This window comes from Labrus bergylta, chromosome 9 (assembly GCF_963930695.1).
Source record: "Labrus bergylta chromosome 9, fLabBer1.1, whole genome shotgun sequence".
In the NCBI taxonomy this organism is placed as follows: Eukaryota; Metazoa; Chordata; class Actinopteri; order Labriformes; family Labridae; genus Labrus; species Labrus bergylta.
In genome coordinates this window covers 29,419,219-29,431,048 of record NC_089203.1, presented here as the reverse complement: position 1 = coordinate 29,431,048, position 11,830 = coordinate 29,419,219, and the positions used below count along the sequence as shown (strand labels likewise).

General features: G+C 42.0%; 1 protein-coding gene across 3 annotated transcripts; it reads left to right on the top strand.

The window, feature by feature from the left end:
- The first annotated feature begins 337 nt into the window (after positions 1-337).
- pitx2 (paired-like homeodomain 2) lies at positions 338-10,579 on the top strand. 3 transcript variants are annotated; one of them, XM_020645075.2, is made up of 4 exons: positions 338-815; positions 3,279-3,349; positions 7,793-7,992; positions 8,872-10,579. In XM_020645075.2, the coding sequence occupies exons 2-4, from the start codon at positions 3,304-3,306 to the stop codon at positions 9,427-9,429; spliced, it is 804 nt and encodes a 267-aa protein (XP_020500731.1). In that variant the 5' UTR covers positions 338-815; positions 3,279-3,303; the 3' UTR covers positions 9,430-10,579. The 3 variants fall into 3 exon arrangements, with proteins under 3 accessions (XP_020500731.1, XP_020500729.1, XP_020500730.1); XM_020645073.2 differs by lacking the exons at positions 338-815; positions 3,279-3,349 and adding an exon at positions 6,763-7,297; XM_020645074.2 differs by lacking the exons at positions 338-815; positions 3,279-3,349 and adding an exon at positions 6,784-7,267.
- The last annotated feature ends 1,251 nt before the right edge of the window (positions 10,580-11,830 follow it).

The following is an 11,830-nucleotide window of genomic DNA, read 5'->3' as shown; positions in this document are numbered from 1 at the left end:
TAACAGGCGGTTGAGCTGCTTGTTGTGAATTGCAGGTTTGGTTTAGGCAAATTTAATCGTTATATGTTTTGCATGCCTGCACATCCAACGGAGCAGTGGTACAGTAGAAGTGCAGGGGGGCGGGCTAAGAGGACGATCACTGTTTTCTTTTTCTTTTTTAAAGATGTCCTCCTGATTTTTTTGTTCTTCTTTGATTGTTGTTGAAAGTTGAGAGCCTCTAAGTTCGCCCTCTGCTAGACTTCACAGGCACAGCCGCATACATACACAAACACACCCCTTTAAGAGCACGCACGCGCGCACACACACACACACACACACACACACACACACACACACACACACTCCCTCTCTGAGCTCAAAAGACGGAGGAAAAAAATGCGCCACTCTTGGAGCGTCTTTCAAGGGGGGAAAAGTTGAGGAAGACAGAAGAGGACGAACCAAGGGGAGACTCGGATGAAAGCGCCTCCTTCGCTATTTCTCCCCACACTGTAAATAGATGCTTATTTATGCGCATTTAAATGAAACAAACCTAAAAAAGGTAGCGCTGCGTCTCTTTCTCTTTTTTTTTGTTTTGGATAACGTAGCCGGGGGAAGCTACATCCAAGAAACGCTCAACACATTTCCGGACAGAAGCTTGAACTTTCAGCGTTACACGGACTTTGAAGTTGCCACGAATTGTCTCCGTGAAACATCTGCTGGTGTCTGAGTGAGAGTGGAAGCTGGGATTTTATCTCTTCGCTGGAGAAAGAAAAAGAAAAACGCCGACGGCTTGGAAAAAAAAAAAAAAATCAAACCCCAACCGGTGTCAACAACTGGTGAGTGCAGCAGGGGAGCTCGACAATAATAATCAGAGTGAGATGTGAGTTAATGCAAGTGGAGGAATTTGTTCCACCTTGTGTTTTATGTTTTCTGGCTGCGTGGTGCGTTCAAAGCCGTGGCTGTAACATAAAGGAGCATGAAGTGATGTGAGGGCAGGGTTCGCCTCACAGGTCGGCAGAAGAGGAGGATGATGATGATGCAGCCTTTCATTCGCGGTGATGGAGTGAGGGGAAAAAGCTGCTAAAAAAACAGATTGTGCAGAATGATGCAAATATGTGAAATGAAGAATCAGAGGGTGTGAATTTTGCGTTATATCCAAGCAGCTTGTCAGGTTATTTTGCCCTTAAATGACGTATTGTTAGCTTTAAAGTCAACACATGTTAGAATAAACGCATAAGAGTGATAGCAAACTTCAAGGTAACAACTTAACAAATACAAAATAAAAACTGTCTACCCTCCAAATGAAATAAAAAAACAACAACCGAGTTAATAAAAAAAACGAGTGACGTGACTTATTTTGCTTTTCTTCCACCCCTGCATCCTGCATGTTGTAATTTAATATGAGAAAAAAATATCAGTTAAAAAAAAAAAAAGAAAAAAAAGAGGCGACGTTCACGGTCTCGCGCCTTTAATGAATACAGGACCATATGGTGGAGGTTAGTGGATTCATCTCCCCGGTAAAGGCTGCAGTCTCATGCTCTACTGTGTTAATTTCACAAGTAAAGCCGGTGTGAGGCCACTGCCAGCTTTCTGTCTGCGCCGGGCCTCGTGCCACGTGAGTCACCGTCTCACGTCAACTGGTGAGCGCGCACGAGGCGTCCGTGCTGTGACGATGAATGGAAGAACGGGATTAATATCACTAATCATCAGAATAATTAGAAAGCTTTCATTTTTTAAACCGCTTCTATCGGGTCTGCACTTTGGCATATGCTAGAAAAAATAAAAATAATAATAAGTAGGCTGTCTTATTTAATTACCACCAACATATCATTACAACATAATTACAAAATTATTATTATTATTATTATTATAAGAAATACTTAGCGTGGGTAACAGGTTATTTAATTTAAATTAAAAGGTACAAATGTTAAAAAAGGAGGAGGGTAAACATTATAATTGTTTTGCCTAAAAGTCATTTTTAATTATTTACACATTGTGTATTTTTTATGATCAGCTGGTTTATTAATATTTTTTTCTTGTACCTTTTCAGAGATGAATTGCTCTTAATCTGACAAAAATATACACAGTTAAATAAATGTATTTAAAATCCTGTGGTCATATTTTACACATAAAACTCATACAGAGTCGAGTGCATGAATAAGAGCGGGGAATGATTTCAGAGGCCTGCCGCTGAAATATTGGAGGGACCCCCCCTCATTAAATCTCACTGATTAGATAACACGGGGCCGCGTGCAATAACCTCCCACCTTACAGCATGACCCCCCCACTTTTTCATTTTGCTGTGGGGATGCGGGGGAGGGAGGAGAGAGAAAGGTTGTGCAGGTACATAGCTGGAAAACTTAACCTCCAATATATCTGCATGTTTTGAATGAAAGAAGAAGAACAGGCCTCGCGGATGATGTTCGAGCATGTTGAAGGGAGGAAGTGAAGGAAAAATGCTTAACAGCATGACTGCATGCAAATTCCCCCCGACTTGAATTATCATAAGCAAACAGTGTGAGCCTGGACTAATAAAACCCCATCTGTGTAACTTCATATCGAGGTAGTCGAAGGGCTGCGATAATGAATTTTGTAATATCCCACCGACAGACATCTCAATCAGAGTCTAATCCCGTGATTTTACCACCGAATCACTGCACTCCCAACTGCTGCAGGCTGCTGCACAGCACCACAGCCGAACCGTGCCAGACACGGCTTGTACAGATCCACACACTCACATCAACACAGACAGAATATAAGGAAACATGACGTGTCGAAATGTGATTTATTTCAAAAGGTGAAAAGCGCCTCACATATTTGCAATATTCTTTTTCTATCCTTACCTTCAGAGAGCCTTTTTTTAAATGCATCATTTTTTTTAATCCTTTTTTGATTCTCTTAAAAATTAAACATGAATAAATCCATTAATTACGCTTTTTTTTTAGGGATGAAAATAAATCTTTGAGGCCTCAATCAGACCAGATAATTCCCCTTTATTTAAGATATAGAAATTCCTGCTGACATCCCAACTTTATCAATGCATTTTATTTTATTTTAATTGACTTAAACTCTGCGCATGCGCTTTCAACGCGTTTTAACAACACATTTGAAAACACTTCCTTTAAGAGAACGAGTATTTCTTTTTTTCTTGAATGCAACCCTCCACTGTTCCTGTCGGTCTTGTGCTGACTCCATGATGATGGAGTGTTTATAGCCATGGTGGGGACTTCACAGCAGGTTATTGTTTACTGCTCTTAAAGGTTAATTGTGGCTCTTTTGTCTGTTTTTTTTTTTTACAGAAGCAGTTTTCCTCATATTTCCAGAATGGACTCCCACTGCCGTAAACTGGCCACCACCTGCGCACAAATAGGTGAGTACGAGAGCCGCGTGGGTTCATTTAGAAGCCCACAAATTCATTTTACAAGATGACAGAATTTATGAAAAAATACCTTACCATGATACACAAATTGTCAATTTCACAGAGCACAAATATAAATCATATTACAATAATTATTTAAATGACTGGATAAAGCACAGTCCCATTTTCTCATTATTTCAGTACTTTTTAAAATGAATTATCTTCTTATAGGAGGTCTGAACAATTTCAGCACAATAATTTAATACTTTAAATACAATAATTGAACAATTAAATTCAAACTTGTCGTGAGATTTATTTAAACCAGTTTAAAATCGTTAATTCAAAGGACGAAAATTGTTGCTCTCTTCAGAAAATCTCTTCACAGATTTTAAGACACTGAGGTGTGAAGATGTGATCTGCTTGTGTCTGTAGTTTAGAAGTGGATGTCTCTGGTTTTGTTCAGAAAGGTTCAGCAGTCTCAGATATCTTGGCCTCTTTTGCTCAGTGTGGAATGAAGTAGTCGGTGGATGCAGGTTTGTTTTGCTGTGTTAGAGAGACACCTGGTGGTCGCATGTGGATCTGCAGACACATCAGAGGTAGATGTGATAGATGTGATGAGCTCCGCAAGGGATGATACTCGTTCTTAATTGAAGGACAGGCATGCATGGCCACTGGAATATCTTTCATTTAAATTATATTGAGGGCAAATTACAAAATAAATATTTGTGCCATTTCGGATCTATTCGCCCCCCCCCCCCCCCCCCCATTAACATCTAGGAATAAAAACCCCAACAAGAGACGACACAGCAGCTGGAAACCTCTTCCCCGTCAGAGTCTGGGATTTATTAATTATTCTCCAATATTGTGTGGAAATGACATCAGGTCCAGTTAGGATCTTAAATGAATAACCAATAGCTCTCATTCTGTTTCGTTTAGCCGACACTGATGCGTCTCCGTGACAGAGGGCAGCGTGTGAACGACCATTGATTAGGAATAATAAGATAATAAGATATAGACACAGACTGTTGTTGCTGTAATATATGCAGCGCTTGTTGGATTGACTCCGGGGAAAACTCAAAGTATAATGAAAGCCCATCCGTGAGCAGGAATACACTAATGGAGGAATCTGATGTCTCCTTAATCCTATGTAAAAAGCCTTGTCGTCTCCCCCTATATTGACTGAATTGCTAATTAATGGCCCTCTATGGCGGAGGCCTATTGCGCGCAGTAATCCGCAGAAGAGAGATAAAGCATTCAGAAGGTAGAAATGAAGAGGAAAGCGATAATCCACTTCAAGTTTAGTATTACAATAAGGCTGCAAGGAAGAAAGGAGCAGCAGACTGTTCTCTGCAGGGCTCCACAGGACTCAACCCCACGGAAACCATTGTTTGTTTTATTGTCATGATGGATTTTAAAATAGGACCACAATGCTGACATGTGCAATTTCATGTTCCAATTAATTTGATACTAGTCACTTATTTATTGAAATATGTCTATTTGTAGGATAATTTCCCCAAAATAATACAGCCTATAGCGACTGATTGGATATGTTGGGGGAATGCTTGTGCTGTTAACCCATCAAAGATCGTGTATTCATGATAAGAATACCATTATTCTTGCATAACAAATGAGTGACGACAGTTTTAAACATGCATCATCTTCACCGGATTACGCAGACAGAGCATCCAAACAAGGTTTTATTGCTCCGTGTGAGAGATGATTGGCTGCCATAGTTTTGATAAATGAAGCCCCCCCCCCCCCCCCCCCCTTCAGTGTGTGTGTGTGTGTGTGTGTGTGTGTGTGTGTGTGCTGCATACAGTCTATGGTTGGTCTGCTGGTATTTATATATCAGGGGCTTTCACGGGATTAGCCCAGTAACTTCTTAACATCGCCAAGTCCAAATGTGCTGGCTGAGTGGGGTGTCCGGCTGGCCACGTGGACATGGGAAGTGTGTGACAGAATGATGAAGATGTTGGTGATGAAGAAGATGATGATTGCTATGATACAATTACGCTCATACATTTGCATAGAATTCCTCAAAGTCCATTTTTTGACATCCTATCCGCACCCATTGGCGCGCACGTTTCCTCCTATCTGTCCATCACCTGTTACCCCCCTCTGACATATCTCCCACCCTCAATCTCCCACCCTGAAAATTAAACTCGCATTTGTTTGATTAGACGTGTTTACTTTCCCTCAACGCTTCAAAAAAAAAAAAATCTTTGGGGAATTATAGGTTAAAAGAAAATGTGCTGGCATATCAGCTCAAACTCATTAAAAGTCCTTCTCCAGAAATTCTTAGGCAAATGAGAGTCTTATCAGATTAAAAAAAAAAAAAAAAAACCACCAGAGGAGAGCTGCACGAGGGGTCCAAAAGCAGAGTGCGGAGGGAGATCCATTTAAGCACCCAGATAAAGTAATCCGTCGTCAACAAACCGAGTGTGCTCCGGTGGGGTTGATTTAATGGATATTTGAACCTTAACTCTGCAGGGATCAGGAGGATCGCCTCATTTGACAACTCGTATGACTGACGATGCCTTTTCTGCGCATGTCGGCTGCCTGCAGGGATGTATGGGATAGTAAACCACTGAAGTTTAGTCATGTGTTTTTTGGACCTAATGATGGAAATGCATTAAAAAAAACATGTCCCTATATTCTGTTTAGCCGAGTGCAAAAATGCGTAAATTATATTTCTTGGTGTTTGTTTGGCAATTTTAGTAATTTCACGGCCTTTTTAATTTCTTACACTTCACCGCATTGAGTTAATATGTGACAGTCTGAAGGTCTGCATTCAAGTGAAGGCGTGCTCCTTTTAACATACTGCACATGTCTGGCAGTTAGCGTCAGTTGACAAGTGCGCACAGACACTTTTGGAGCAGGCTGGCACATCCCTCCTTTATTCAAGATACATTTATGTCTCTGCCTTGAATGTGCTTTCTTTCAGAGAGTCACTGGGATGTAGTGCGCGGCTTCTGTGTTTGCACTGTGCATATTTCTTTCATTTGAGCTTTCAATACAATCCGCTCGGTGGCTCGCTTTATCCACATTGAGTCCCTGAGTAAACTGCGGTGACAGAGCCTACGAGCTCGCTGCTCAGCCGGGGTATCAATAGAACGGCATCGTTTTACTGGGCCACTGGACCCATCTCATAAAATGAGGCCAAACTGTGTTATTTTCATTTTTATTTGGTCTTGGGCTGCTGCGCAACTCTAGCTCGGAGCGCCGCGGGTACACCGTGCGTCCCATCTCTCTTTACATGCTTTTATTTGGAAGAGGAAAAAAATAAGCGCCAGTGCCGGCATAAACACATTGGCACACATATCTCGTTTCTGCAGGCTCCGGTTGGCTGCTCCCACCGTCATATCCACATGGATGTGCCTGTCAGAGAGAATATGGGCGGGCTCAACACGGTGACGTGGAGAGAGGCGTAGGCAACAGCTGAATGAACAGAGAGCTGTGTAGTGTGTGTATGCCTCTGGATCTAATATCACCTACCTGTCCTTGTCACTCTGATAGTCAGCCGAGGTAGCCGCTGTTTACAGCCGATGCTATGGCAGCGCTCTCTGGTCTATTTTAAAGCGTTTTCCAGTTAAACCAGAAAGAGGGAACCGCGGGAGGAACCGCTCAGCTGTGCGGCTTTTTTGGACAACTGAACACATTCCGCAGACGGACTTTTCCGCCCAGCCTCGCTGTACTAGAAAGGACTTTTATCTGCTTTTGACAGACAGTTGTGCGATCTTTTACCCATGAACTCTATGAGGGATCCTTTAAACATAGACCATCACCACCTTACAGGGAATAAACTCGTCTCTACGCACCACACGGCTCTGGCGATGGCCTCTACGTTACAGCCGCTGCAGCGGACAGTGGACTCTAAACACCGGTTAGAGGTGCACACGGTGTCGGACACATCCAGCCCGGAGTCAGTCGGTAAGAGCCACCGGGATGCAGATGTTCCCAGTAAGCGAAACCAGCAGCTGTCCTCTTTATGTCCAACAAAAAAAAGTCTCTGATTAATCGGCGCACGGGGAGTTTTACATACATGAAAATGGGCGATTTCAGATGTTATTTTACGCACAGATAATTAGTTTTGACAGTGGCTCGTGTGTGGCGAGGGAGTGAAAAGTTTCTGTGTTATGTAAATGAATGACAGCTTGTCTTGTGTCAACTGGAATTAGTTAGGTATTTGCTCATATCCTCAGTGTCAGATTAAATCAAAGGGTCAACTATAATCCCCGAAAATAAAAGGAAAGGCAAAATTTAAATCATGAAAAGGGTATTTGTCTTATTTAAAATGAAATCCTTTCATCAGCAGCGAGGTCTAACTGTGAGCAGCTCAGCCATTTCCCAACAGTCTCATGGATCCAGGACTTTTTTTTTTCTCTCTTTCTAAAAAGGCATACAGGCCTTTAATCTGCCTGACCCTGACTCTATCCGTTTCTCTCCTCTTGACAGAAAAAGAAAAAACCCAGAATAAAAACGACGACTCATCGGATGACCCGTCCAAAAAGAAGCGGCAGCGGCGGCAGAGGACTCACTTCACCAGCCAGCAGCTGCAGGAGCTGGAGGCCACTTTCCAGAGGAATCGCTATCCGGACATGAGCACGAGGGAGGAGATAGCCGTGTGGACCAACCTCACAGAGGCCCGGGTCAGGGTGAGTACTCCCTAGGGTGCATTCAAAAACAATTCCTGTGTTGTATTTTTTTTTTTTGGGGGGGGGGGTCATTTGTGCAGACTGCCCGGTTAACCTACAAATACCTTATACCTTAATATTATTACGCACGGACGCAAACTTTACGCACGGCTCGTACTTCCCTTAAAATAATGTTTGACACAATTTGTAGCTGCAAAACAAATAACCAGAGCCCTGTTCAAATAAACGAGCTCGATTTCATTAGCTTGAATGTGTTTATCTATTAGACTAAAAATAATTCTAATCCTCTGCACATTAATGCAAAATAAACAGCCTCAGCAAAAAGCTATTTTGTGTCTCTCGGCACGTTATAATCTTTCCAGTAATTTTGTTTTAAACTAGGACAGAAATGAAGATTTGAATCGCTGTAATTAGACATTATTAGGTCGTTAACAGTCGAGGTTATTGACATTGGTTGGTGGCAGATACCAGTCGTGTTCTGCTGTTCGTGTGAAAGAGGTGCAAAGCTTGTATTTTGCGATTGTCGCCCTGGTGTTGTGTGATTAAGGTCAGCGCGCAGAGGAATACACATCCTCTCCACTTCAAGACGGTGCAGTGACAGCAGCAGCGCAGTGTGTATTCAGCGCAGATAAACACGGAATCAAAGCACAGGGACGGTCTGCACAGAAAACAGTCTCATGTTGACACTAGTTTAAATTATTAGGATTATTTTTTTTAATTCTGCGTGTAATTTAAGTGCATCTTTCTTTCAATAATTTGGCGTTTCTGATGTTAAAATACAGAACTGTGTCCAGATTCTGCGCTGCAATAATATGTATAAAATATCGTGTAATACTCAAAATCATTTGCTAACCTTTTTTTATTTTTCCTTTGTTTTAGGTTTGGTTCAAGAACCGGCGAGCCAAGTGGAGGAAACGGGAAAGAAACCAACAAGCAGAGCTGTGCAAAAACGGCTTCGGCCCGCAGTTCAATGGACTCATGCAGCCCTACGAGGACATGTACCCCAGCTACACGTACAACAACTGGGCCGCCAAGGGCCTCACATCGGCCTCTTTATCCACCAAAAGCTTCCCCTTCTTCAACTCCATGAATGTCAACCCCTTGTCCTCGCAGACCATGTTCTCACCGCCCAACTCCATATCCTCCATGACTTCCAGCATGGTGCCATCGGCGGTGACGGGCGTGCCGGGCTCCAGCCTCAACAGCCTCAATAACTTGAACAACCTCAGTAACCCGTCCCTCAACTCGGGGGTGCCCACGTCGGCGTGCCCCTACGCGCCTCCGACCCCTCCTTACGTGTACAGGGACACTTGTAACTCCAGCCTGGCCAGCCTGAGACTGAAAGCCAAGCAGCACTCGAGTTTTGGATACGCCAGTGTGCAGAATCCGGCCACTAATCTGAGCGCTTGCCAATACGCCGTGGACAGACCAGTCTAATACCTACATGCACTGCAAAAAAAAAAAAAAAAAGAAAAAAAAAAAATCACCACTTGAACACGTCATTAGGGACTGCTGAAGGTGATGTGTGTTATTTTTCTTCCTCTGGTGGAAGTCTGCTCGGGAGATAATTGTAATTTTTTTCATGCGTTTTGGGGAAATTTCTTGATCATTTGGCATTTTTTGACACCAGTCTGAGTGTGATTTGCATTGTTCAGACTTAGATCAAAATACAGCCACTTGTTCCATAAAAATTACCAAACGTGCCAGGAAAAAAGTGAGATTATTCCACAGCATCATTGTTAATTTTAAAGTAAATAAAATAATTGGAAAAATTGGAGGTCGAGGTCGCCATGACGGTTTGTTATGGTGGTCATTTTTTTGCAGTGTGTGGGTAATGAAAAGCAGCCGGCCACAGGAACAAGAGACTACTACAACTACTTCTTCATTTTTCAAAAAAAAAAAAAAAAAAGGGCACTATAGAAGACTGAACCACTGAAGCAAGCTCAACTCCAGCTCGGAGTCCAAGTGAACGGGAGATTTTTTCGGTTTATATCCTTTTTTCTTTTTTCTTGATGAGGGCAGGCCTGCTTCACAGTCCAAAAAAAATAAAAGCACGACCTGTTTTCATTTTTCAAAAAGCTCATCACGAGGGTCTTTTTACTTTCTCTGGTGGATTTTGGACGTTCATTGTTGACTGAAAAAAAAAAAGGTTGTATATATATTTGACTTCTCATCTCCTGTTCTGTCGAGGCGAATGCGCTTAAACCCCTCCAGTCCTCTCCAGGTTCGACTTATCAACGCATGTGGAAGAAGAAGACGAAGATGATGAAAAAAAAAACCTGAAAAAGGAATCATGTTTTGCTTGCAAACAAAAGGGAATGTAAATACTAAAACGCACCAGTTGTGTGTTTCTAACATATTATAAATTTATTATTAATGTCTGTGTGAATATCGATTTAGAATAGCAATTCTGGATTTAAAAAAAAAAAAAGAAAGAAGAAGAAGCATCAACAATGTTCCTGCGACAGATTATTTGGTTTTTGCTCTGTGTATACTATTTGGTACGGAATTCTGTTGTTTTTTTTTCCAACATCCAAAAAAACTATTGTGTTTTATTTAATGGAAGTAAATATATTGTTGAAAAACACTCTTCTGATGGGGGACTCTTATTGAATCTTTGTTTTAGCGGAGTGTAAAGCAATGACAGTGTGTCTATAGCCTTTCGATTATGTGAGGTACTTGTGCGCCTAATCTATAGAGGAAAACAATGGGCCGCTCCAATACACATAGATGCTCCGTCAGATTAACTGCTGAATACATGTCTGCTGCTCAAAGAGCCTCGGCTGGTCACTGGTGCTTGAAATAACACGGGAATCCACAAACGGGAGCTGGACCACACAACAGTGACATGAGTCCAATAGGATTGGATTTTACACCGAGTTTGATCCCAGACCTATGAGGGGGGATTATTTGGAAACAAGCCACTTGGAAATCTGAATTAAATTCAGCTCTTCGTAAACATGCATTCGTCAAAATTCAAATCATAAATTGGCCAAAAATGAGCGGATAATTAAATCTAAATTACCCATAAAATCTTGTTTTTGACCATATTTTTAAAGCTACTCTTGTGCCAGAAATCTGAAGCACCTTTACGCACATGCCAGACTCTGACGACGTTTCTGTTTTGCCTCTGCATTGTGTCTTCCTTTTGTAACCTGGCTCTGTTTCTTTTCTTCTTCTTTTTGTGTGTGCAAAAGGCATTGCTTTATATTGCGTAAATTCACCGAATCAAAACAAAGCTACGGTGTGGGGAAACTATGATTCACAAGCTTGAGCAAACAAGGCGCGCACAGACAGAAGAGATACAGAGGTATGTGGGCCGAGAGGCCGGGCTGCAGGAGGAGAGTGAGAAGGCGGGGGGACGAGTGCTGCTTCACGGCTGCAGGCAGGGAGGAGAAACCGGGGAGGAAGCACAACAACACTCTCTGCAAAAATGTAGAGCTTTAAAAGAAAAAACAGGGCGGCCTTTAAGGGGATAAGAAGTCTAATTTGCATGCACAATTTTGACCATATGATTGTTTTTGAGTTCCATTTAATTCCATTGTCACAATACTATTAGGTACAATATTCTATCAAACATGGCCGCCTGGTGAAAGAGCTGATTTAGGATCTGATGTCATACTTAAAGAGGCTTTAGGTCATCCCTCGTGGGGATTATTCTGAGGAGAAATAAATCACAGTTAGTCCAAAGTGTTGTTTTTACAAAAACTACTCCATAACAAAGACAAGAGAAACACCACTCATCTCTTTTTACACGTATGACTTACATCTGATTCTGTGAGCTGACCTCCTCAACCCTCCACAATTAGATTTCCCTCGTTAAATAAAAAGCAAAGCA